The 27,484-nt window shown below is 50.1% G+C and overlaps 1 protein-coding gene across 4 annotated transcripts in view; it reads right to left on the bottom strand.

Annotated features, from left to right (window-relative positions):
* Positions 1–27,484, bottom strand: part of STAB2 (stabilin 2) — a 140,577-nt gene that overhangs the window by 79,209 nt on the left and 33,884 nt on the right. For all 4 annotated transcript variants that reach the window (XR_005370723.1, XM_038558865.1, XM_038558866.1 and 1 more), the window contains exons 10-21: positions 22,561–22,694; positions 20,914–20,996; positions 19,178–19,327; positions 17,631–17,774; positions 17,051–17,107; positions 16,772–16,897; positions 12,259–12,312; positions 11,883–11,963; positions 9,018–9,170; positions 6,130–6,192; positions 1,948–2,034; positions 843–929 (exon numbers count right to left, since the gene is read on the bottom strand). Coding sequence is in view for 3 of the 4 variants with exons in the window: in XM_038558865.1 (XP_038414793.1) it covers positions 843–929; positions 1,948–2,034; positions 6,130–6,192; positions 9,018–9,170; positions 11,883–11,963; positions 12,259–12,312; positions 16,772–16,897; positions 17,051–17,107; positions 17,631–17,774; positions 19,178–19,327; positions 20,914–20,996; positions 22,561–22,694 (1,219 nt within the window). In the remaining variant the exon portion in view is untranslated. The remainder of the gene's footprint in view (positions 1–842; positions 930–1,947; positions 2,035–6,129; positions 6,193–9,017; positions 9,171–11,882; positions 11,964–12,258; positions 12,313–16,771; positions 16,898–17,050; positions 17,108–17,630; positions 17,775–19,177; positions 19,328–20,913; positions 20,997–22,560; positions 22,695–27,484) is intronic.

Genomic DNA, 27,484 nt, shown 5'->3' with positions numbered 1-27,484 from the left:
GTCATTTAGGGAGAAGGGGGTCATGATGGTGAGCTGGGGACCTGCACACCATGCTTGGGGGCGTTGTGACTAGCTGCCGACCTCCAGGGTGCAGGACCTGCAGTGTAGGACCCCCCTGCCCCTGCACCCCCGTCCTTCCATTTCAGCCGTTTCAAGGTCAGTCCTGCCATGATTGTGGGGCAGCAGACTTGGGCACTGGTCCCCGCATCGGCTTGGTGGCTCGTTAGTCCCCGCTGTACCCTGTCCTTGCCTCACCTCCATCCATCGTGTGGGCAGAGTCCCCTCCTTGTTGACCTGGTGGGTTCAGACGTGCATTTCCTAAATGCACGGATGTATGATTCCCCAGGTGAACCACAGCTGCTCACCTGCGTTTGCTTAGCCCTGGCTCTAAGCTATGTGACTTAAGTTTGGGCCTTTTACTAGGTTTTGGAGGTGGGTTAAAAAAAAGCAATCACTGGGCAGTACCTTTTTTTTTTAAGAAAAATATCACAGAATCTTAATCTTGAGAGGAATCTTGGCGATGAACTCAGGGGACTCTGCTCTCTTCCCTGAGAGGAACAAGGGGCCAGGGGAGCCTCAGGGATGTGGCAGGGTCTGGTGGTTGCAGCCAGAAGCAGACGTCAGAGCTACCAGCACCCCCGCTGCCCTCCAGCCCCAGCAGATCCCCTCTACCGCAGGTACCTTCTATCATCTTAGCAACTGATGGTCTCCGTCCCTTTCTGGGAACAGTGTTTGGCCCTGTGAATTTTCTGGCTCAGGGCCTTTCGAAATTATTACCCTGCTTGACTTAGGAGAGATGAAGCTTCTCATGAAGCTCAACATTCATGAAAGGTTTGCATCACCTGGCCATTCCCTGAGCAGGGATTTGAGAAGCCTCCTGGACACGGAGTACAGTCAGGCCCGTAGAAGCCTTGGCAGCACCTGGGGATCTGGGAGACAGAAGGTGAGATGCGCTGAGGGCTGAGCAGTGTGCCAAGTCCCCAGAGGAAACAGACTTTATTTTCCACTATTGTAAGGAACAGGGTCAGGCCCCAGCCAGCCTTCTAGTGTGGATGGCGATGTGGCTGCTGCCCTGCAATCTGCTCACCCCCTGCCACTGCCCTGTGTACTGAGGCCCCACCCCCGCCCCCATATACTGAGGCCTGATACTCCCCCCTGTACTGAGGCCTGATCCCCCCGCCGTGTACTGAGGCCACCCTGCTCCCCCGTGTACTGATGCCCAACCCCCCTAGTGTCCTGAGGCCCCACCCCCTGTGTATAGAGGTCCCCCATGTACTGAGGCCCTGCTCCCACCCCCCTATGTACTGAGGCCCCAACACCACCACCCCCAGCGCCCCGTCCCCACCCCCCCGCCCCATGTACTGAGGTTTGACTGCAGGCACCAGCTGGACCCTAGTGCCCAAGTGCCTAAGAATGTGGCGGGAAGGCCTGTGCCCCGGAGCTCATCTTCTGTGTAGTCGGGGCAGACAATCTATCTCCAAATAAAGGGAACTGAAAGTGTTGGGAAGACAAAAATATGGTAATGACATGGTGGCAGGCGGAGGCAAAAGTAGGGGAAGCCTGGGGAGGCCAGTGTGGATCCACTGCAGCGACAGATGGCGTGGGCGATAAACACCTGAAAGAGGAATCTGTCCCGGGAAACCTGGAGGAGAACTGTGGGGAGGGAGTGGCAAGTGTGCGCTCTGAGACCACGATGGGGGTCAGACCCTGGTTATGGGTTGGATGCACGGCCTCGGCCTTCTGTGGGGAGAGCGTCTAGAGTATGTGCTCCCTGTCGAGGACAGTGGGAACCATGGGGGTCAGAGGGGTGGGGCTGGCATGGGCCGGGAGAGTGCACCCTGCCGTGCCCTGTGGGAAGCCGAGGCCAAGGCCCTACAGCGTCCCTGACATCGTGGACACTGAGACCCAGAGTGTGGTCCTGGGGCCGCGCCCTCCTGCTGACCTCACCTGCACTGTGGTGTTGCAGTATCGGGCACAGCCCGTCTTCAGGCTCCTTACTCTGCTGGTGTAGACACATCTGTGTGTGAAAAGCGCCTGGAAGAAAGCCAATGGGAAAAACGCAGAGTCTGCATCTGAGGTCCTCTGGCCACGGCTGGGCTTACACATGAGCCGGAAGGCGCCCCAGCACACATGTGGCTCCCTGTCACCATTTGGTCACCTCCTTAGGCCCCTATTTCCTTGCTAGTAGAGCTCAGGCTGCAGTTCGCGCAAGTTAAGGCCCGTTATCTTGACCTCCCCTCTTGTGCCCTGGCAGCTACTGCGGGCTGCTCTGGGCACACTGTCCCGCTCGTCCTGCGTGAGGCTCAGTCTCCCTTCCCGGTTAGCAGCCATCGCTGTGCTCCTACGCAGAGATGAGGGAGCCAGTACAGAGCCTGCTCTGGTTTATAGAAAGATCTACCAAACCAATTAGTGATGGTCTGAGTCCTTCTCTTAGGAGGGGTGTGTGTGTGTGTGTGTGGGGGGGTGGCAGATCTAAATGTAGCCTCCCATTCTCTGACCCAGGTGGTCACAACCACCTAGAGTTGCCTTTATCAACAACTCACCGGAGGCTGCCACAGTGAAGCCACCAATCCTCAACCTCGCGTGGGTGCTTTTTAGCCCCCCTTTGGGGGTAAGGGAACCGTGGCCTCAGCAGGTAAATCATTGCTCCTAAAGGCACCGCTAGCTGGGGGCAGGCCCAGAGGCCGCTGCACCTCATCCTGACCCAAGGGTAGCACACGCCACTCTGCCAAATGGGACAACAGTGCTGGTCCTGGGCTCACAGTTCGTGTTGGGTAAACGTGGACGTGGAGACACCCCCGCACATGAGGCGCTTGTTCAGGGAGGAGCGTTGAGGACTTCCTAAAATCAGAGCTATGCGAGGGAGTCCTGCGGAGGGAGCATGCAGTCCTCCTGTCGGATCGCAGGAGAACAGCGAGTAGAGGTGGGGGAGCCTGTGAAGAGTGGTTCCGGGGCCATTCTTGCTCTAACCCAGACACCTAACACCGCCGTCTTTCCGCCCTTCTCTTCCTTTTTTTTTTTTTTTTTTTTTTTTTTTTTTTTTAATTTATTTTTTTATTGGTGTTCAATTTACTAACTTACAGAATAACACCCAGTGCCCGTCACCCATTCACTCCCACCCCCCGCCCTCCTCCCCTTCTACCACCCCTAGTTCGTTTCCCAGAGTTAGCAGTCTTTATGTTCTGTCTCCCTTTCTGATATTTCCCACACATTTCTTCTCCCTTCCCTTATTTTCCCTTTCACTATTATTTATATTCCCCAAATGAATGAGAACATATAATGTTTGTCCTTCTCTGACTGACTTACTTCACTCAGCATAATACCCTCCAGTTCCATCCACGTTGAAGCAAATGGTGGGTATTTGTCATTTCTAATAGCTGAGTAATATTCCATTGTATACATAAACCACATCTTCTTTATCCATTCATCTTTCGTTGGACACCGAGGCTCCTTCCACAGTTTGGCTATCGTGGCCATTGCTGCTAGAAACATCGGGGTGCAGGTGTCCCGGCGTTTCATTGCATTTGTATCTTTGGGGTAAATCCCCAACAGTGCAATTGCTGGGTCATAGGGCAGGTATATTTTTAACTGTTTGAGGAACCTCCACACAGTTTTCCAGAGTGGCTGCACCAGTTCACATTCCCACCAACAGTGTAAGAGGGTTCCCTTTTCTCCGCATCCTCTCCAACATTTGTTGTTTCCTGCCTTGTTAATTTTCCCCATTCTCACTGGTGTGAGGTGGTATCTCATTGTAGTTTTCATTTGTATTTCCCTGATGGCAAGTGATGCAGAGCATTTTCTCATATGCATGTTGGAAGAAAGACAGTCTCTTCAATAAATGGTGCTGGGAAAATTGGACATCCACATGCAGAAGAATGAAACTAGACCACTCTCTTTCACCATACACAAAGATAAACTCAAAATGGATGAAAGATCTAAATGTGAGACAAGATTCCATCAAAATCCTAGAGAAGAACACAGGCAACACCCTTTTTGAACTCGGCCATAGTAACTTCTTGCAAGATACATCCACGAAGGCAAAAGAAACAAAAGCAAAAATGAACTATTGGGACTTCATCAAGATAAGAAGCTTTTGCACAGCAAAGGATACAGTCAACAAAACTCAAAGACAACCTACAGAATGGGAGAATATATTTGCAAATGACATATCAGATAAAGGGCTAGTTTCCAAGATCTATAAAGAACTTATTAAACTCAACACCAAAGAAACAAACAATCCAATCATGAAATGGGCAAAAGACATGAACAGAAATCTCACAGAGGAAGACATAGACATGGCCAACATGCATATGAGAAAATGCTCTGCATCACTTGCCATCAGGGAAATACAAATGAAAACTACAATGAGATACCGCCCTTCTCTTCCTTACGTGGGCCGCAGCGATGCGCGATTGCGGCTCCGCCGAGTATGAGCTGTGCGAGCTCGGGCACGATGTTTGGTTTCCCGACGTCCACTCCCAGGCCACATGGTGGTCGGGACAGTGGCGTGGCCACGCCGCAGTCTGCTGCATGAAGCACCCGGAGCAATGCCTGGCACGCAGCAATCCGCCTGACGCCAGCCAGCGTGGTTTCCTCTGGTCTCCTGCCGTCCGTGCCTCTGGCGGACAGCATCATCCCACGGGACTCGGGTAGTGGCTTCACCGAGCCACAATGGCCTGCACACCTGCGCCTATTCCGTGCGCATGTTTGGCTTCACTAAATGTTCCTCTGTAGGGTTGTGTTAATGGGCTCACCTCCTTCCTCAGTGACCTGTTGTAGTGTTGACACTTCTGGTTGGGATGCTCTTTGTTAGGACAAAATTACAGTCAGGGATTCCTTTCTTCCCTTTTTTTGGTGCATAAAGGGAAATTTATTAAAGTGGATTGACCCACTGGTGGAACGAGCTGCTGCCTGTAGGCAGACATTTCTATCATCAGTGTTACCCTGGAGTGTCTTTCTTTTCCCGCAAGTAGAGTACTTGGCATGTGGATTGTGGACTACTCTAGAACTATCCGTTTTCCTCGCTAGATGAGAGTTTCTTGACACAAAACCAAATCAAGACTGTATTTCACTCCTCTCCATGCCCTGGGAACCAGCTTTCAATGGACATGTGCGGGATCCAGTCACACTGAAGGAGGATGGAGGGTCCCCATGTCATACCCTTGATGGTACTGGGCCTTCCGTCTAGGAAGCAGCTTGGGAAGAGCAGACAGGAATAAGAAGGGCAGGATGGGGCAGCCCGTAGGCCATGTAGGCAGGAGGGTTATTTTGAGCTTAGGGCACTTGAGGAACAGCAGATACGACACAGACACCCTGACTCCCTCCTCCCCTTTCTCCCTGGAAACAGGAGTGAAACCTCCCCTGTCAGTCCCTCCCTGTTCATCTTCCACAAGAGCCGGTTGCTCCCCAGGGGCAGGATGCAGGTGCAGAGAAGCTGCACAACTGGACCGGGTTGATGACCCTGAACTTCCTTGGGCCTCCGTGCACGACGGCCTCTTTACATACCAACCACATGCCCATGCGGGCTGTGCCATTGCTTGGGGTCCTTGTTTCTTGGGAGTCTATCCCAAGTACGGGGGGATCTGTGAGTATCCTCTGGGTAATCTGCCTACTGATCTTTAACTTCCAGGCCCAGCTGGACCTTATGCTGAGGGCAAAGCTCTGAGTCTCCTACACATGTAGGAGGGTGGGGAGAGGAGGGGGGACACTTCCTCAGGAGCCATGTCCCGGGGTACAACACGGGGCGTTAGGGTACAGCTCTTGGGATTCTTACTCTTACTTACAGACCAGGAAATTAGTGCAAAGGGGCTAAGCATGTATATGTGGGGTCATGAGCAGGATTCAGACACAGCTGTCTACACTCTCCATACAGGAGGCCCTCTCCCCTCCCCCTACAGGACACTCTCCCCCCTCCCCGCTCCAGGACGCTCCCTTCCCTCCCTGCTACAGGACACTCTCTCCCCTCCTCTCTACAGGACGCTCCTGACCCTCCCTGTACAGTGGGCTAAAGTCTAATCTGAAGTTATCCCATTTGGAATTAAGATCTTAAGAAGAAATTTAGATAAGATGAGAAACAATAGCAGTGGGGTGCTCGGGTGACAGGTGGTTTCCCGAGACTGTTCTACTCACTGTGGGCTCAGCGTTAGCAGGACATTTGCTCCAGTACACCAGGGAGCAGCTCACACAGGTGCCCTGGAGGGAAAGACAAGGATCAGTGCAGGCCTCTCTGGGAAGGAATGGGGATTCCCTATCTGGTCCCATGTGTCCTTCTTGCCAAGGGGTTGGGGCCCCCTCATGGGACCCTCCTGGTGTCTCTGTGCTCTCCCTACTGATGCCTTCACAGGGAGAAGGAGGAAAGCCGGGGTCATTGTTGGAGGGTCCTTGTTTAAGTGAGCTTGCTCACAGCAGCCCCCCTCTGCCACCCCCCTCCATCAGATTGTCTGCCGGCCTGAGGTTTCTGACAATTTGTCATGTAGAGGCACCTGGCCCTGAGGAAGCATCGTGGTCATCTGCCTGTGCTGGAGGGTCACGCACTTGCACCCTGTTCTCCAGTTAGCTCAGCAGCAGTACAGCAGCATTGAATCTCTGCCTTCCAGCCCCCCTGCCCCCCCCAGACTATTGTTTCATTTGAATTCAGGAGCAAGAAGGGGGTGAATGCCTCCACACTCTCCAGATTGATTTTCTGACCTTCCCTGTTTGAGCTCTGTGCTCCAGCAGGTAGACCTCGAAGAATGCTTGCTCAGCCTCCCCTGCCAGCATCTTGTTGTTCTTGCCAACACGAGATGCCAGCAGGATCCTGGTGGGTAGGAGGAGGGAAGATCCAGGTATTTCTTCCCCACATCTCCGTGTGGGCACTGCCACTGTAGCTCCTGATGGGGGGCACTGCTTCCATTCTTCCAGCTCTCACGGGCTTCCGGTATGTCCTACCCCTTCCTCCTCACCTCTCTGGTCCCAGCGGGCAAAGGGAGTTCCCGCCATCGCTTCTCCTTAGATGCCCCAGCATAACTGATTTGTCTTCCTAGCCCTGCCCACCCCGCTGTAGTAGCATCTTCTTTAAAATATCTTCATTTGAACCATGAGGGTAACCTCTGTTTCCTGCAGGGACCCTAACTTGTACAGCAGATTATTAATTAAATCTCTAAAATCCAAACATACAAAACTAAAGGCAGATATGGGTTCAGGCTGGTAAAAACTGAGACTTTTAGACAATGCCAGCTGCTCCCACTTTGTGCTGGCCCCAGGTGCTTTGCAGAGAATGCATTTGTACCTTTAACAGACCCAACAAAACCATCCCAAGTCATGCAGAGCAGATAGATTTAACTTTAAGCCCAGAGAAAATAGTAAAAGACGATTCTGTCCTAAGGCAGGTGTTGGGATGCTTTTTTTCTCTAATAAAGCAAAGATCTTTTGGGTTGCAGCTCAAACCCACTTCTTGATTCTTTTCTTTGGGAATCTGGAGAACCATCTTTGAGCAACCTGGAACAGACCAACTGTGCAACAAGTCAGGCAGTTAGGGCTGCCCTTGTCCCTCCACAGACTTCCGTCCTTGACCTTGAGGGGTGCCTGTGTGGGGTGGGGAAGCTCTAAAGTCAAGAGACCCTGTTTTCCAAAACCTTTCACCTTTGGAATGGGAGATGGGACTATTCTCCTCTGGCCTGTGCTGAACTTCACCCCAGCCCATGCCACTTGACATACCTGCCAGAACTTGTTTTTTCAAAGAATGAACCAAACAGAAATCAGTGCCAGGAACTGGCTGGGAAAGTGACCGAATTTCTGCCTCTCTTAAAAAGGGGTGCTCAGAATTGAATCTCATCCTCCAGATGATATACGACTGGCATGGAGGACGTACGGGCCCAATATCCTAAAGCATCAGAGGAACTGGCCACAGTCCCATGCCAGGTGCTCAACTCCCTATTTCCAGCCTTCACAGTAAGAGGTGAGAGGAGGGATCAATAAACGAAACCTATCAAATGAGGCCGTTATTCCTTGTTCAGTGCCCATATTCCAAGGATATTTTGATAACGATCATTGAAGTATTATTGAAATGTCCTGAAAAGAAAGAGCCAGGCCTGTTCCTGCGGCAACTTTGGTGGTATGGTTTCCATGGGAACCGAAGGATCACATGTCCACTGGTGCTGGAACTCGGGGTGATTTGAATAAAACCAGCTCAGCCAAGTATGTTGCTATGGGAACGGGAAAGGCCATGAGAAGGTACCCAAGCTCAGAGGCAAACAGGAAGTTTGCTTTTTGAAAAGAAATACAGAATGACGGTTGATTGGCGAGGCCAGAGCACCCACCTGCGAAGAAAGCCTATTTTAAGTTTCTGGGAGCATAGCTGTGGGCTTGGGGTGGGGTGGCCCAGGTGATACGCTACCCTTGCGCTGTAGCGGAGTGCAGTAGCATGCCCCTCCGAGTTCACGTTCCCTTGATTAAGTCTTTGCCAGTGTAACTCGTTAAGGTGAGGCCGTGCTAGGGTAGGTGGGTTCTTAGTCTGATGACTGGTGTCTGCGAAGAAGTGAGAGGGCCACACAATGACCCACATGGGGAGGGAAGCCATGTGAACACAGGCAGAGATTGGAATGATGCAGTTAGGAGCCCAGGACGGTCCCAGCATCAGAGGCTGGGATTGGGGAGGAAGGAAACCTCCCAGCACCGTCAGAGGGAGCCCGGCCAGCTCCGGCCTTGATCTCAGGCCGCTGCCTCCAGAACCTTGGGGGAATACATTTCTGTTGCTTGAAGCCTCTTAGTTTGTGGGGATCTGTTTGGGCAGCTCCAAGGAGCCAGCAGAACCGGGGTGGGGTGGGGTGGTGGATCATCATGGAACATTCCTCCCAGGAGCCTCATGCATATTTTTCAAGGTAGTACCTCAGGCCCCTGGCCTCGCCCCTTGGTGGAGACAGGAGCTGCTTGGTGCGAGGCTCCCATGGTGTAACTCTGCTCTCCAGGTCCCTCAGAACCGAGAGAGGAGGAGTATGGCCTGTCCCGGGGCCCCCTCCTTGTGTTCCCGGTTTCCTTACCAGCTTCATCTCTCTCTTGCTTTCATCACATCGGTGGGGCAGAATGGGCATGATGGAGGGAGGAACGAGGACACCGCTCAGGGTGTAGATGCGGCCGTTTTGGGCAATGACCTCGGTGTCTTCCACGGCCACATCATTCGCCAGGATCTGGCCCTGGGAGGAAGCAATGACATCCTTTGCCCCAGCCTGCAGGACAGCAGCCATCCCAGGCCCCTCCGAGCACTGGCCACCCCTCAGACTGTTGCTCTGAGAAGGGCCTGGCTGATATGGAAAGATGAACTTTTTTTTTTTTAAGATTGATTGATTGATTGATTTGAGGGGGTGGGTGTTGCGGAGGATGGGGGAAGGACGGAGGGAGAGAGAGAATCCCAAGCAGGCTGCAGGCTCAGCAGGGAGCATGACTCAGGGCTTGATCCCGGGACCCTGAGACCCTGACCTGAGCTGAGACCAAGAGTCGGAGGCTTGACCGATGGAGCCCGGCCGCCCCCAGGGAGAGACGGATCTTAAATGAGCCAGGGCCCAGATGCTTCTGCAGACATGGTGCTTGCAGGCCGGCCTCGCGGGGCCTAACCGCCGGCTCCATGGGGATCCAGGAGCGCGGCCACGGGGTGCGTGTGGCCGCACCTACCAACTGCGTGTTAGGCTCCACTTTCTCGGCACTGGGGCTGCGCCGACGGGGACCCCGGGAGCCCTGCTCTAGCGGAGCGGAGGACGTGAACCGCCTGGCGAGGAGGCCCACCCGCTTCCCTGCTCGCCTGTCCTGCGGCGCTGACCGCGACCCGGCCCCGTGGCTCCCGGGCTCGGGACGTCTTCCTCTAGCCCGTCCCAGCCCAGACTCCCTGGGAGCTCCCTTCGGAGGCAGCTGCCGTCCCCACGGCCCTGGAGCCCGGGTCGGAGTCGCCATCATTCCCTGCGTCAATGCGCCAGCTCCCAGCCAGCTTCCCCCGAGGGACGAGGGACCGATGCCCATCACGTCACCTCGCTGCTCCATATCCTGCCCCTTCCCTCTCATCCAGAGGAAATCCTCAGGCCCGAGTGGGACCTGACTGCACTCCTCCCCCTCTTCCCACTGCCCTGACTGCCCCTACTGCTCTTCCTTCACCCCCTCTTCAGGTGCCCTGATCTGGCTGTTCCTGCACAGGCACAGCTTCCTCCTGTGTTTGTCCTTGCGCTCTCTCGCTCACTCTCTCTCTGGAATGCTCTTTCCCCCAGATATTCTTGCTGCTTGCCTGTGTTTCCATGTCCTTCAGGCCTTTGCTCAGCTGTTCTCTGCTCCACCACCTCCATCACCTCCACCACTTCCACCTCCTCCACCACTTCCACCTCCTCCACCTCCACCACCTCCACCTCTACCTCCTCCTCCACCTCCACCACCTCCACCACCACCTCCTCCACCTCCACCACCTCCTCCACCTCCACCTTCTCCACCTCCTCTACCTCCTCCACTTCCTCCACCACCTCCACCTCCACTACCTCCACCTCTACCACCTCCACCTCCTCCTCCACCACCTCCACCACTGCCACCTCCTCCTCCACCTCCACCACCTCCACCACTCCACCACCTCCTCCACCTCCACCTCCACCACCTCCACCACCTCCTCCTCCTCCTCCACCTCCACCACCTCCACCACCGCCACCTCCTCCTCAACCTCCAACACCTCCACTACCTCCACCACCTCCACCACCTTCTCCACCTCCACCACCTCCACCACCTCCTCCACCTCCACCACCTCCACAACCTCTTCTACCTCCTCCACCTCCACCAACTTCTCCACTTCCACCACCTCCACCACCTCCTCCACCTCCTCCACCTCCACCACCTCCACCTCCTCCACCTCCTCCACCTCCTCTACCACCTCCACCACCTCCACCACCTTCTCCACCTCCACCACCTTCTCCACCTCCACCACCTTCTCCACCTCCACCACCTCCACCACCTCCTCCACCTCCACCACCTCTTCTACCTCCTCCACCTCCACCACCTTCTCCACTTCCACCACCTCCACCACCTCCTCCACCTCCACCACCTCTAGCTCCTCCTCCTCCACCTCCTCCACCTCCATCACCTCCACCACCTCCACCACCACCTCCACCACCACCTCCACCACCTCCACCACCTCCACTACCACCACCTCCACCTCCACCACCTCCACCACCACCTCCACCTCCTCCACCTCCTCCACCACCTCCTCCACCTCCACCTCCTCCACCACCTCCACCTCCACCTCTACCACCTCTTCCACCTCCACCACCTCTTCTACCTCCACCACCTCCACCACCAGCACCAGTGGATTAACAGGAGTCATAATCTGTGTCTTCACAGCCTTGTGCTGGTATTAGACCAGGGGATCAGCTCAATAAAGCTGCCTTCACTGAGTCTCTTAAGTGAGTCATGTTCCTTTCCACCGCAGGGCCTCTGCACAGTCTCCCTGCTGCTTGGATCTTTCTTCTACTCATCTCTGCCCAGGTTGCCTGTACTCACCCTTTGAAGCTTGCCTAAAGCATTGCTTCCCCCGTCTCGAGGACCTCTAGACACCCAGACATTTGCAGCTTCCTCCTATTGTAAACTCTCACCATAATTAAAATGACACTTCTTATAATCGTAACAAAATCATGAGATCATTACTAAGCTGTTTAAAGTGTGTTTTCCTGGCTGCAGTGTAAGCCTGTATTCCTCACTGCTTTATCCTTGGCATCTAGTTCTGGGTCTCACACGGGCACTTGGTCAGCAAATAAACACAATAGTGAAGTGAAAAAAATAACAAATAAATGCAGTGATCCTAAAGACAGAAGCCTGTGAGTTAGGGTAGAGGTAGGCCAATAGCGACAAGCAGAGCAGAAACGCATGTGAGTTGTGACACCTACATTGCTTGTGGTGTTGAACTGGATGAACTGGTTGGCCAGGCTCCTAATGTGTGGGGCCAGAATGAGGGTCGCCACCTCAAGCTGCAAAGAGAAGAGAACAACACATTTTGAGCGAGGCATGAGCCCTGCTTTTGTGAAGGTCTCATTGGAAACAATAGTCTGGAAGTCCAGGAAATAAATAATGGGAGCCCTGGTTTCACCAGTTTTGTGGCTTCGAGGGTCCCCTTGATAATGGGCTCATTATTCCCCACCCTTAGGCCCAGAGCTACAAGTAAAGAACCACTGTCACGTGTTTTCTGGAGCTGTAATAACAGAATGTGAGACTAGGTCAGATACACGGACAACAGGGAAAATAGGGCAGGAAAGTGGGGCCAACCTGAGTAAGTGGGATAATGTGGTATCTGACGAGTTCCAGAAGCTTCCGGGATCCCTGCAAAACAATCAAAATGCTTCTTTAGTCCCTGTAGGAAGTACTGCTCTCCCCTTTTGTGGGACTCTAGTTACTCTGGACACATAATCAATAAAAATAAATGACCCCTAGTGTCCTCACTGGGAGGGCAGGGTGAAAGGACCCCAACACCGAGGAGCCGAGCTTCACCCCATTCCTGTGCTGTGGCAGCAGCCACTCTGGAAGCACTCTGCGCACGTTTTATTTGATTTTCTTAAAAGCCTTGTGGGGGGAAGGACTGCTATCGACTCATTTTACGTGTGACAACGGCGAGTTTTAGCTACATGAGCTCACCAAGCTAACCTAGGGGATAAGCCTAAGATGTCCACCCTCAATTCCATCATCTCTTAGAAGGTCTGAAGCCACATTCTGGAATTGCTAAGGCAGCCTTAGCTTATGATCCCATTTCACTTCCTCCATAAGTGAATGTCTGTGTGTCGGACCACATCCTGGTAATTTGGGAATGCCCCACCCTTCTAGGAACAGCTGGGCAGACACCTCCCCTCTGCACCTGCATGGTACATGGTCAGCGCTCCTCCAAAGCCCTGCCCAGGGTCTCTCATGCCCCAGAAGTGTTTGCAGCAGGTGGAGGAAAGGGGTCTTGAGACTCTCGGCAGGGGGAGCCATCCCCACAGGGGTGGCCTGGGGGGGAGCTCGCAGAGGTGAGGGGCACAGGGGACCTTTCTGTGGGGCACAGCAGCTGTGGGGTCTGCTGTGGTTGGCCTGCAGACTCCCTGCAGTCAGAGCCGGGGGCACAGGCTTCCTGACACTGGAGTTCTGCTTCTTAAATGGCACACTGGTGGACGCATGGGTGAGGCTGGGAGGAGGATCACAGTCAGGATTGCAGGAGCCTCCCCAAGGCTGACTACCCCAGGGGCAAGCTCCAGCAGCCAGCGGCCCTGTGGAGAACAGGCCCTGCGCACTGGGTCTAGGTCCCCAGGCTGTGAAGTGACCACATGTCCTGGCTCGTCTGTGGCCACCCTGCTTTCCGCCCTATATGTTGGCAACTGCATTCCCTCTGGGTGATGCATTGTGTGGTCCCCACAACTACCAGCCCACAGCACCGTGAGCCAGGCAGGGTTAGCAGTAAGAATGTTGACATGGGACCCTGGGGACCAGGCCTGGATGTGACACTTCCTGCAGCCCTAGCTCCGTTCCTGGGTGTCTGGCTCTTGTCTTCCCCTCGCAGCTGCTTCACGGTTCCCACATGTGAGCACTCGCCGGCAGAGGCAGTGCTACTATAAGTTTGGATGTTCAGTGGTGGAAGGGGTGAGAAAAAGTGGGGACCGATGGGTAATGCCAGCCCAAAGGGACTGCACACCCTCGGGAGGCAAGGGCCAGATCTGCCTGGTGTATGAATGGGCTGCCAGGCCATAAAGTGTGTGGCATATGGCAGGCCCCGTGCAAACACTTGTGCCAATAAGTTAAAAGGGGGGAAGGGGTCCTAGGAAAAGCAGTGAGCTTGACCTTGCAGTCCTGATTGGGACTCTGTCACCCTGAGCATGCCACATGGCTCCCTCCAGGCCCTGGTTTCACCTGCAGAATAAAGAGTAGTGGGACCCTTCTGATCCTCTGATTCTATAGGGAGGACGTTACCGACTGGATCATTCACTTCCAGAGCCCCAGAATTAACTGGCGTTTGATCCTTTTTTTCACATGAAGCAGGAGAAAGAAAAGGGCCGAGGAGCTGCTGGGCATCATCCCTGCCATCGTGTGTGCCTGTTGCCTCGTGTGGCCGTGGGCCACGAGGGCCATCATTCGGTTAGGAGTCAGTCCAGGTGGCTCAGCTAAACAGGGTGCGTGTCCAGGAGCTGCTGTTTGTAGCAGAGCCTCTCTCTCATGAAGACATCTGCCCCCTCCCTGACGTTTTAGGTAAAAAACAAAAAAACAAAAAAACAAAAACCCAGCCCTTTGATGCCAGGTCATAGAGTTTTTCTACCACATTGCTCCTATGAGCCCGGACTCCACGGTGTCACCTCCCTTCATCTCATGAGCTGGTGGGGTCAGTCTCTCCTTCCCTTTGCTTTTGTTTCGCCTGGTTCGGTGACAAATCATTAACTGGGGCTGCTTATCAGTAGCTGCGGTCTCTGTGGGGGCAGCATAGTTCCTGGACTTTTTGCTTCAGTTCTCCCCAAAGCAAAAAGATATGCTGGGAAGGAAATGTGGCATTCGAAGATCAGAATCAGAAGCCGCTCCTCTAATGAAATCTATTTATTTTCCATTTCATCAGCAGAGCTGATGGGGCCCTTTCTGTCTCCTGCTGGATTTCATCCCTGAAATAAAGCTGAAGCATGCTATTCAAATGTCTGGAGAGACAAAGACCTTCCAAGAGGTTGAGAAGCTTTAACTCAACAGGCTCTGGGCCTGAGAATAAAGCGGAGAAGATCATCCTATTCCTCACCTAGAAACCAATGTGGAAGGAGACTGTTGACTCAGAACCAGGAAACTTGCAGCATTTATAACCTTTGAGGGCAGAAGGATGCTGCCTCTGGGAGCAAGGAGATGGGGAGCCAGCGGCAGCGGCACATCTGTTCTCTGTGGAGCCAAGGGAGCCCCGAGCTCCGAGCTCCGCACAGGCCAGCTTCTGCTGTAGAAGTGCTCCCGCCCTAGGTCAGTGTCAGGCTGCAAGGCGCTCTCCCTGGAGGGGGCTGGGAAGACTACATAGTCTCCTCCCCATAGCCCAAGCAAGCTGCTCCAGCCACAGCTCCAAGGAGTTAGGAAGGAAGACAAAGACGAGAGCTTTCTGAGCAAAGGTGCTTGACAGAAAAGCAGGGAGGTTGCTGTTTTTCTATTCGAATGAAAAGATTTTGCTTTAATTCTAGGTGTAGCTGGTTAGCTGTCTGAGAACGCCTTTAATATTATTTTTAAAAACCTGTATTAAAGTAGAAGCTATGGACTCAGTGAAGCCATATAATCTCTGGATTTTAATAATCTCCCAGGGGAGTATTATTATTATTATTATTTTATTATTATTATTTTTTTTGCTTTAAAATTCAGCGTGAATTTGTGTTTCAAAGAGAGCTACACCAGTTTTTCTGCAATGTTTAGGTTTCAGAAAATGTGCATGTGAATCATACATAGTTTTACAACAGTGCTCTATCTTGAAGACACTGGGAAATCCAACAGTTCAAGCAGAAACCCGTAGTGAATCCTTTCACGTGGTGAACATCTGCTTGCAATGTGAGAGATTACCTTCTGATTTATCTTTTGGATCCACACGTTTTTTTAATCCAAAATTTTCTGAAAGCAAGATGTCCTTGTAGATGCCCGAAAGTATTCTAGAGAGGTTTGTAGCCCTGTGCATCTCTAAGCCATACATGCAATGAGTCTCAGGGTTCCAGAAACAGTGTGGCCTGGGTCACCTGAGTTAAAAAGTTGGTACTTTCCCCAAATGTCTATTTCTAGATCTCATGGAGGTGCCATTAAATCAGAACGCTTGGGGAATGGTTTGTGAGCCACCTACATAACAGGCTCCAAGGGCGATTTCTAAGTACACTGAAATTTAGGAATCTCTGCCCTAAAAGATCCGGGCCCCTCATTTTGTGCAATGAGCTGATCTACATGAGGTTGTGAGTAGTCTTGCCCCGTTGCCAGGATGGTGGCATGATTTTAGGGCACTGGAGGAAAGCTATGGCCCTTCCTAGAATTCCATCACCTCACATTCTAATGAATGAAATTCCATAATTAGTCACTCTTCCCTTCAGCTTCAGGCTGTTATTTCTGGGAGAGGAAACACTTTAAATGGTGCCAGTCATTTACGCTCTTGTGTGAAGGAGAAAAATCTCCTTTCTAGATGAGAATGTGAAAGAATTGAAGTCTTATGGTAAATAGGGGTGGAGGGTTATTGTGAAGAGAGGTGAATGCAATAGAAAGCAATGTCTGGGGCATCTAAAAATAACATTTATTCCTTTTTCTTTTTTTTAAAGAGGGTTCCATGTCTAACATGGAGCCCAACATGAGGCTTGAACTCACGACCCTGAGATCAAGACCTGTGCTGAGGTCAAGTCAGACACTTAACCCACTGAGCCACTCAGGTCCCCCCAAGATTTGTGCCTTTTACATTTAGCCTAGACCTGTCCCAGGGTGGTTTAGTTTGGAATTCATCTTCTCGGTAGTTTTGGAGTAGGGAAATCAAAATATTGATTTTGCCACTGAGATATACTAGAAGAGCCAGGAAAAATCAAACTAATCATGTAGAACTAGGGCAGCAAATAGATTTTATTTCCTGTGCTCAGTCTGACTGGCTACTTGGAACTCTGTCCAGGATATTGGAGCCACATCCATGGTTCCAGAGGACTGTGATTGATTAATGATGTCTGCCTCGGTTGCTAGAGGGTAGATGGTGATACATGAACATCTCTAGTTTGCAAAAAGTCTGTATGGGCATAGGCTGAGGCAGCAATGCTGACACGATGCCATCAGAGTATGTAGAATACCATACCTCTGGAGAAAGGAGGTAATCAAGAGTGCCATCCTTCATATTGTCCAAGGCTTCATTACTTGGAACAAAAATGGTGTATGGTGTGCCAGCCCCATCTTCTTCTAAGACACGTCCCACATTGGTTTCCTGCATTTGAGAAATGAAAGTTTATATCTGCAACCTATCTCTGACAAATACTTCAAGTCATTCCTTGGCAAATATTTATCATTGACACCTCTGCTCATTATATAAAAGACTGGACATAAAACCATGTTCCAGAAGCTCATGAAAAGTACGTACCTCTAACAAAGATCTGAACTTGCTGTATTTTAGTTGCAGCATTGTCATTATGGTTTGCTAAAAATCACAAAAAGAAACAGGCAGTTTAGGAAATAGACACCCCAACATTAAAAGGTTTGTGACAGAGTTTATGGGTAAATGTGGATAGAAAAGAACCAAGTCAACCACAACACATTATAGAAATGCTTCCTGTTGTTATTGAAAAAGTGGTTTAGATCTGTGTATTCTGAGGTAGCCTTTGGCCATAATCAAATGAGTCAAAAGAAATAAATTTCTATTGCAGTGAGGACTGCCCTCCCCCATAAAGCACAAGAGAGAACTTTTCACGACAAATGGATACTAGACTGAATCATCATATGTGGCCATGAAAGAGGTCATAAAATTGAGATCTTTCATGCACCTGTTGTATGTTTTTCTTTCTGTTGGCAGAAGTTTCCACTGAAAACAGAAATTATCCTATTTTCCCCATGGTTAGGGTCCTAGAGCACAAGAAGGACAACCACATAGTGCTGGCATGCATTTTCTTCTTTGATATGACTCTCCCGGGAACAAAGAAAGATGGATTTGGGAAATGTCTCACCTCAGTGTTGCTCTCAAATGTGGGTGCCATCTGGTCCATGGCTCTGTCAAGGATGTGCAGGAGCCCATTGGAAGCAACTATGTCCCCCTGTATAATTTTTACCTTCTTTTTGCCTCCACTGAGTTTAAGCTTTATTTGATTGTCCTAAAACACCAAGAAAAAATAAAATTCATGTGGTATCCTTGAAGGAGTACTGGATTAGAAGTCTTGAGTCCTTGGCTGTCATCTATTGGCTATATGATCTTGGATAAATCACTTAATCTCAAATAGGAAACTTGGCACTTTCTTGTTTGATTTCACAGGTCTTTCATTAAGATCAAATGAGATAATGTGTGAAACCACTGATGACTACCAGTGATTGCTAAATGTGAATAAGGAATCATAAGTCTCCCCCAATAGCCTGCAAGGGTGAAAAGGGCAAAACGATTCAATTTACTGTAAACTTATCACCTACTTTAGTGTGTTTTATAGCCAAGGCACAGAATAAAAAATTTTTGTTGCATAAATGACTGAAGCTAATTCCTTCTTCCTTTCATGTGGCTCTTACAAGCTATAGACAATAAATATGTATTGAATGAGTGAATGAATGGGTGAATGAATGAATGAGTGAAAGAATGTCCTTGTGAGAAAAGAAGCTACATTTTCATCCATCTATCTAGATATCTCTGTCCATCATCCATCATCCATCTGTCCACCGTCCATCCATCCATCCATCCATCCATCCACTCATCTGTCCATCTGTCCATCCACCCGTCCGTCCATCCATCCATCCTTACACACACAGTACAACACACTGGTTAATGAATCAGGCAAGGAGATCTGCATTTGAATCTTGCCTCTGGCCCTTACTCATGATCTCTTGGTTTTCCCACTTGAAAAATCTCCTTTATGAGGTTGTTGCCAGTCTTATACAACATAAATGAAGGTTTATGTCAGTACTTTGCATAGATTAAGTGCTCAATAACCTATCAACTGTTGATAGTTGGTGAAATGCAACAATATAGGTCATAACCCGCACATGCATGTTCTATTAATCACATCCTCTTTCGCTCAGTAAAGTGACAGGAAAAGTTATTTGTGAGAAGGGGGAAGGGTAGTTTTACATAAACAACAGAACAGGACTCATGGCATAGGGGAGAAGGAGTGCTAGGTTTGCAGAAGATGGATAAGCTCCAGCAACCTAAAACAAACATAATCCATTTCCTCTTATAAGAGGGATGCTGATCTGGCTTTGTGCCAGCGCTTCCAGGAAACACTGCACAGCTTCTCCTTCCTGCTGACACCTGAATGATGTGCCCTTAAAGATGAATTCAAACCACAGCAAAGCCCAGCATTTTATAACCCTGTCTCCACAATCCTCCTCTCCTGCCAGATCCCTCCTGGTGTTGCTCTCGGCTTCTTCCCTCATAGGGAAGTGCTTTGGCAAACAAGGAATAAGGAAGGAAGTTCCTTGTAACCTCCATGGGGCCAAACACAGACAGAGATTCTGTGGGCACTGGCTCAGCAGACACTTCTTTTCTGGGAGTGAAAATCAGAGAGATCCTCACCTTATCGCCATTGAAGATTTCTCCTGACTTCCCAGTCAGGGTGTAGAAAGTGTCTGTGTTATTCATACGCTCGGTGCTCATCTGCCCAGCAATTATGTGGAGTTTCACAAAGTACTGAGCAGCCTTCTTATCCACCAAGAGATCTTCTACCTAAGGAAAAAGAGCCAGTTCTCTCAGTCTCCATTGGTGTTTAAAGGACAAAGTGAGGCTATGGGGCATGCACTGGCCACTCAGAGACATCAATGCCAGGGTACCCGAATTCGGGCTTGGGCTTTCTCAGACACAGGTGACTTTGGGGGCAGTGCCATCTAGAGAGTGGGAGGTGGTGTTCCGTGTCCTCCTAGACCACCAGCAGTAAGGAAGGTGTAGGCACTCAGGAATCATCTTGAGCCCACAGAGCAGATGGGAAAGAAACAAGAAGTTATGTGAAAAGAAAGTGCAAACTCAGAGTTGCAGAAGGGGAGGTGGGTGGGGGGACGGGGTAACTGGGTGACTGACTGGCACTGAGGAGGGCACGTGATGGGATGAGCCCTGGCTGTTAGATGCAGCTGATCAATTATTGAAAACTACATCTGAAACTAATGATGTACTGTATGTTGGCTAACTGAATTTAAATTTAAAAAAGACAGTGCAAAAAAAACCCAAAAACAACAACAACAACAAAAAAAAAGACAGTGCAAACTAGATCCATAGAGCTTTTAACAGGAAAATTAGGATTTTTGAAATCCACTGGATCAACTCTACATTTTGTCAGTATTAAATTTTGTCAGCAATCATTCAACAGATACTTTTTATTAATTCTGTGTGAATAATCTATATATTAAACAAGAGACCACATGCAAAGTGCCTTGTGCAGAGACATTCCCTATTCGTAAGTTTTCTTCCCCAGTAGGAGGGGCATGAGGCTACTTCTGAAGTTTAATGGCTGATTCATCTCAGATTGTCTGACAGTGGTGGATATTAGGGTGAAGGGTCTGGCACTTCCTGGGTTTTTATTCAATGCAGCAAAAAATTATCATCACAAAATATCTTGGATTAAGATAAACCACTTTTATGCACATCAGCATGTCCATTATCTCTGTTAAAGCAAATGTAACAGCTGTATTGACACCGTCATGATAGGATGCCTCCTCCAGGCATCATGGATTTCATTCCCACTGCATGATATTACTTCAGAGAGCAGCTGCTCATGTAGAAGACCACAGTGTTCTCCTACTTTCCTCCACCACTGTCATCATTTATGATGACTTTTTCTTAAGTAGGCACCATACCTAGCATGGAATCCAGCATGGAACCCAGTGTGGGACCAGAACTCACAACTCTGAGATCAAGACCTAAGCCAAGATCAAGAGTTGGACGCTTAACCAATGGAGCCACCCAGGGATTCCATTATATATTATGATTTTAAAGGAATGAATATGCAGCTTATATGTTAGGTTAATTCTTCTTGCAGGAAGTAAGCAGTTTTACGTTATGCAAATTCTATTTATCATGTGATGATACTTAAGATCCCTCAGTCGTTACCCTTGAAGGGGTCTTGATTGGAAGGGGACACTGGTGGGCCCTCTAGAAAGCTGGACATGCAAGTACATGTCTTCCAATCAGTGTACATGTGGTCAGGGTGTCATATTTTACTAAACTTTTACTTACCCCCACTCCCTCGCCCCAAATCACCATCCTTATCATCAGTAGATTTAATTTTGTTGTGGGTTTACCACTTTATTTTAAATACTTACATTGAATCCTTTCAGTCCCTTGTCTGTGGGCAAGAGCACAGTGAAGGGTCCCAGGTTAGTTAGCGGCCAGGCATAGGTTTTGTCTTGGGAATAGAAATATGTAAAGAAGGAAAACACCAAGTGAGTCAGCGGCATATGAAGAGTAAATCAAGCAATGAGCTTATCTATTCTAACTGGTATGTGTGGCTCTTGTAACCCGGGAAGCTCCAAGAAAGCAAAAGGCATCATGATGCCACGGCCCCAGAGGTTCTACAGAACTATGGTTTGGCTTCAAGGAGACCCTGGGATGACACCTTCTGTGAGGGTCATGTGACAAAATCCTCAGACAATCCTGGCAGGTCCCTGACCCGTGCCTGACTTTCTGGGCTGTTTGTCATCACAGTGAGTGGAGACACAGGCCTGTTCCATCCAGGGCCAGCTCAGAAGATCCTCATGCTTGATGTAATTCTCTGCTGTTGCCGCCGTGAAATGTTTAATAATTTTTGAACAAAGGACCCCATCTTGTCATTTTGCATGATGCCCTGCAAGTTACGTAGCAGGAGCTGTTTCCATCCTGCTGGAGAAGCTGGGACAGCAGGGTGGGCTCTGGGCTGTCACATAGCAGACAACGTGGACCAGCACTTCATAAGTGGGTGGAAGGTGATGGGGCTTTGTCCAGGGAAATGCTCCAGGGCATACTCTGCAAAGGACACTGTCACCCCTGCCTGCTGTCATCTGATAGTCTGAGGCCTCAGAGGGAGGCTGTAAGAAGCCAGAAGCAAGTCACAAGTACTTGACTCCCTGGAAGATGCCTGGGCAAGAGGAGGATACGTGTGCAGTCTGGGTGGGAAGACCTATGCCAACAAGGTGGCACTGATCTATCCTCTGTTTGTGCTCTTTCTGGGAAATCATTTTTTGGTGACTGGTGAATTCTTGGTATTAACATTTTAAGGCTTCTGTTGATTGGTCAAGTCTGTGTTTTACTTTCTGTTGATTGGACAGATTTGTATCTTATTGAAAGTCTTGTCCAATGGGGCAATCAAATGTAATAGTTCATTCTCAAGGGGGTGTTAGGTAATGGCCCCTGGAGGGCATTTGGAAAAGATGAAGGCATTTTAGATTGTCACCCTGCCTGAGGGGCTGGTGTCACTGCAGACAATTAGTGGCTGGGGAGGGGGTGGGGCAACAATGCTAAACACCAGGAACATGTGAGAAGATCTGACACCTGTTCTCCAAATTCCCTGGCACCCACTGTGGACCATGGATACAGCCCCAGGTTTTAGTGACTCTCTGTTCCCTTATTACTGCCAACCTTGCTTCACATCTGGAGGACCCATAAGGTCCAGGGAAAGAGAATGGTCTCCATCCTCACATCAGTAGCTGCCCTATCACATTGTTACTGCAGACTTGTTCATCTCCAGTGACCCCAGGACTCTGTCCTCAGCATTCTGCCTACCACCTGTTGCACTGCCAGACCTCTTGGCACTACCTCCTTGTCTCCTTGGAAAGAGCTGCCTGTTTTTTCCCTCTGGCCTGCATGATGCCTCCCTAGGGGCCCAATTACAATAGATGCCTCCCCTGTCCCTTTCTGAAAGATTGTGCCTTGCAGGTGCCTTGGCTGCAAGATGATTGCCCTTTACGTGTCCATCAACACCTGTAGCCGCGTACCCAGGAGTGAGATGAAAGAGGTCAACCTTCCTTGCCATTTTCCTTTGGGTTCAGTGTTTAATTCCCTCAGTTGCTCCATGATGTTTCCGTAACAAGTTGAGCCGTCACCCACGTAACCCTTCTGGCAAGTGCATCTACGGGGAAGGTGAAAACACAGCCTCAGGGGTTAGAGCCATTGAGTAAGGAGAGCCTCCAGACCAACTCCCTGTTAGAGATCAGAGAAAGAGCGAGGGCTGTGCACATGTTTTTTGTTTTTTGTTTTAAGATTTTATTTATTTATTCATAGAGATGCAGAGAGAGAGAGAGAGGCAGAGACACAGGCAGAGGGAGAAGCAGGCACTATGCAGAGAGCCTGGATCCAGGGTCTCCAGGAACACACCCCGGGCCCCAGGCGGCGCTAAGCCGCTGCGCCACCGGGGCTGCCCTGCACATGTTTATGCCCTGCGTTAGTGCTGAGATCTAGCGCAGAGCGTGGTTTAAGCAGGTGCCTGCTGAATGGTTGAAAGATAACTGGCACTCAAATTGCAATAAACACATAAACAATGAAATTTACCACAGTTTTATACAACAGTTTCATAAAAGACTAAGAGTCAAGGACAAAGTGTAAAGGTGTGCTAGCAGGCTGGGCCGGCGCGCACTTAAGAGCCAGTGCTGGGCAGAGTCAGGTTGGAGCCCGGTCTGTCCCCGCGGGTCACACTGCACCTTGGCCTGTCTCAAATGCGGTCGGCTATTAGCCAGCTTGCACAATCCCGAAAATTTAATCATCGGCTTCCCGGGCTCAGGAAGGGGCTGGCTCCGGACAGCCCTGCTACGTCACTGAGGTTTGCTGGCCACCGACGAAGCCGGCAAGGTGCTTGGTGCTTAGGAAGGAGACGTTCATCAGGGTCCCGGGGTTAGTGAGGAACCTGACACAAGGCGGGGGGCCGTGGCAAGGTGAGAGGTGCAGGGAGGCCACCATTGTCCATCCCACAGGTGTGACTCACGTCGGGGAGAGGCTTCCAAAGGACGGTTACACACTCACAAGTCCAGTCGTGTCTCCAAAAACGGTCCCATGGCAAACAGACTTATTTTCAGCAAGTTTGCTGAACAACTATTTCAGGGTTTTATTACCCCTGCCCAGATGGCTGTGTTGACTTCCTCACCAGCCTTTCCACCCTCCCTTCCCTCCCCTCAAATCAGTCCTTCACACAACCCTCTGAGGGGTCTCTCCAGAAGGGAAATCTGGCACCCTGGAGCTTGAAACGACGTGGACTCTGTTCACCCGTGGAAGAGGGTCTGGCCCATAAGACGCCTGGGGGACTTGCCTGTGTCTCCTTCCTGCTGCATGTTGCAAATTTCAGCAAATTTTTAAGACTGTGATGTCTTTCTCAGGCCATGTGCCCTGCCGGCTATGTTCTCTTGGCCTCGCCTCATGGCTCAGGCATGATCTGCTCTAAGGAGTATCACTGGCCTCCTGACTCTCCCTGATGGGAGCAGCCAGGGGGCACCTCCTCCTCCACAGCCCTCTCTGCCTGAGGTGTATCTCCTCTGCTGGATGGGAAGCTCGCCTACGACCTGCATCCCACTCACTCCTCATTATATCCAGCACTTGGGATGATGCCTAATTGTTGAACTGCTTATTTGCCAAGTATCTACTTAATTCTAGGGAGCTTGCTAGGAAGGAGGCTACAAAGGTGATGATAACAGATGTCTGGCCCTGTTAGTATCTCACATGCTGAAGATGGGCCTGAAAACAAACAATTTTTAGCAACAAAATAAAGCCACTTGACTTCCTGAAGTCTCAGCTCCCTCATCTGTGAAATGGGTTTACTAACACCTTTAGGGTTGTCAACGGAGGAGATGATGCACCAAGGACAGCTGGCACAGTGACTGACATGTAGGAAGAGCTCCGTACTTGGTAGATGGTGATGACTATGACAATGATGGTGACAGTGTTGGTGAGATTGGAAAAATGGAGCCACCCATCCTGTGAAGGAGCCAGGATACAGCAGGGCAAGTCCCTAAACACAGCTGAGTTCCAGAGAAGGACCACGAGGGAAGATTGAATAGGATGCTATGGGGCACAGAGGGGGAAGTGAGCACTTGTGCCCAGAGAAATATGGGACAGGTTCTAGGAGAAAGGACCACTTAAAATAATTCTGGGACACATGTGAGTCTCCTGGTTGGATGGGTGATGGGCAGATTATTTACTGATTGAGACTCTGGAATTTTTATAGAGCAACCAGAGTGCCCGGGAGACACTTGAGAACGTCCAGAGATATTTTTGGTTGTCATAACTGAGATAAAAGTCCTGCTGGTATCCGACGGCTGGAGGCCAAGGATGCTTTGAGTGCCCTACAATGCACGGGGCATCCTCCACAACGACAGGTCCTCCAGACCCCAAGTGTCGATAGAGTTGGAGGAACCACTAATGTGAAACAGTGGTTTCACTGTTACATGTACTCAACATGGTCAAATAACAGTTTCCTACCCAAGCACCAGCTTCCTCCGCAGGTGCTGTACTCCAGGACAGTGAATTTGCGAAGCCCACAGGGAGACTGGTACCTCCTAGGGTGACACAATAGTCCTTGTGCTAAATTACAGGAATGTCATTTCAAGACAGCTGATAATAGCAAGAAGAAGCTTGAACAAACTGCCAAGTACGTTTCTCTCTAAAACTTCCCTAAGCTGTGGTGAGGCCAATAGTCTGTTCTGCGTACAGTGGCTTGGCTGGTCTAGGAGTGTCAGGAGAATTGTTTTAACGGTCACAGCACCGAATGGAATGTGTGGGATATAAACACTTTTCACTGTTGTTTAAAATCTTGGTCCAGAATCTGAGATTTCACGAGATGGGGTGCCTGACTTCAATGCTTTCAGTGGCTGTGGCATGTTCCTTGCAATCAAGTTGCTTCTTTATTAGGAGCGAAGGCCTCTTGCTGTCTTGCAGCTCTGAAAATACCCATAAGCCACTGGCATTTTATAAGTTATGCAATGGAATTACTTACGTGGAGTGCTGGCTGAGATCTAGAAATTATAGGGTGTCCCAAAGGACTGACTGGTTGTTTCCTTCCCTTGTTTGCTTGTTCATTTCAGTCCTTCACTGATTCATTTGTTCCTCCAAAGCGTCACTCATGTCATTGTTTTAATCAGTGACAGGAGCTGTTGCACTAAAGATGAGGAGGGCGGGACCCCCAAGGACCTTCCATCGCAACTGGGAATGGAGATCGGTGAGACTGATAGCCAGCCTCTATTGATAGCTGCTATTCCAGTCACCTCTGCACGGGCCTCACCTTGGTATCTTACCTGATACAACAATGCTATGAGGTAGGTTCTGTTATTAGCCACATTTTAGGTGAGGAAACAGAGGGACAAAGAGATTAGGTATCTCACTCAAGACCACACAGCCTGTCGATGGCAGTGCCTGAGCTCATCACCACTGTGCTGTGTACTCTTCACAGTTCAGGGTGATCGAGGGCCAGGGAAGACATCCTAGAGATAGAGACACTTGAACTGAACAGTGAATGATCACTCGATCTTACCCCAAAGGCCAAGAAGTGATGAACAGTGAAGGATCAGCTAGCCTGGCTTAGGGGAGGTGAGGAGGGCAATGTCTCTGCAAGGGGACTAGCACGCACAAGTGTATGAAGCTGGGAACCTAATGGTGTGTTTCAAGAACAGTAGTTGGGTGGAACTCTAGCCAAAGGGGTGTCTGTGAGAGTGGTGGAATGGGATTGTTCACCCATACCCCCGCCAACAACCAGCTCTTAGCCATACCCTGGGGAGGATGGTACCAGGAAGAGCTTGTGTGGGTCCTAGGAGCTGGTTTGGAAGCATGCACGCAGAGGTACCTGAGTGTGGTCTATAAGGGGGGCTCGGGCCCTAGGAGATCATGTCCCTTACTCCTTTGACCCTTTGTCCTGGTGGACCTAGTGTAGGGCTAGAAGAGGGCCCTTTAAAATTCAGTGCCCGGGCCGGGCCGGAAGCTATTTATTTTTCTTAGTAATCATCAACATGGAGCTTATAGTCTAAAAGGATGCATGTATGTATCGGCTTCACTCTTCCCAGGGAGATATTCTAGGTCTCTAGCAGATTTGTCAGGCGAAGGAAAAGTTACTTGGCCTGTCCAAGGTCTCCCCAGTGATGAGCAAGAGGGCCCACATTTAACCTTGTTCTTTATTGGGTGGACATCTATGACTAACGCTGTATGATTTTGAATATTCTGCTTAGAAGCTTTGCCATTTTGAAGAGGCATAAGCAGAATGAATCTTTATCCAAGGTAACTAAATTACCTGAACTAAGTTAGTGATATTAGACCCATATTTACTCCGTGTAATGTAGCCAGTCTTTAGCTCTGTCTTCTTTGCAGCCTTCCCAGACTGTCCATCTTTTGGGGGGAAGAGGGCCAAGGAGGTTCGTGAGTGATACATCTCCTCCTAAAAATCCACTGGTGGCCCCACCGACGTTCTAAACACAAGCTTTAATGCCGCTTAAATTATTCTGATGTTCCTTCCAGTTTCATTTCTGATTTTATCCTTTCAAATACAAAGGAGGGCAAGTGTTTAAAGCACTGTACTCAGACTTTCTGAGAGGATGGTAAAAAGTCTGTGAGCTGTCCACGCATATGTGTGCGTGCCTACGTGCCTGCATGTATGACTGTGGTATGTTGGCGTGTGCGCTCACATGTGTGGAGTGCTGTCTACACGCCAGGTTCTGCTCAGAGGCTGGTGAACATATTCTCTGGAATCCTCATCACAGGCCTAGTGAAAAGTACAGTTCTCCTCTCATGAGAGTGGAAACACAACCCAGAGAGGTTAAGGCAAATGGCAGAGCTGGGACTTGACCCAGGTGTCTGACACCTGAGCTCTCTTGACTCTACCCACAGTGAGTACAGATCTACTTATTTGCCTGGATAAAACACAACAATCGTGAAACCTGTCTGGGCAGA

This window comes from Canis lupus, chromosome 15 (assembly GCF_011100685.1).
Source record: "Canis lupus familiaris isolate Mischka breed German Shepherd chromosome 15, alternate assembly UU_Cfam_GSD_1.0, whole genome shotgun sequence".
Lineage (NCBI taxonomy): Eukaryota > Metazoa > Chordata > Mammalia > Carnivora > Canidae > Canis > Canis lupus.
Note: the sequence above shows the minus strand (reverse complement) of the source record. Positions and strands in the feature narration are given on the sequence as shown.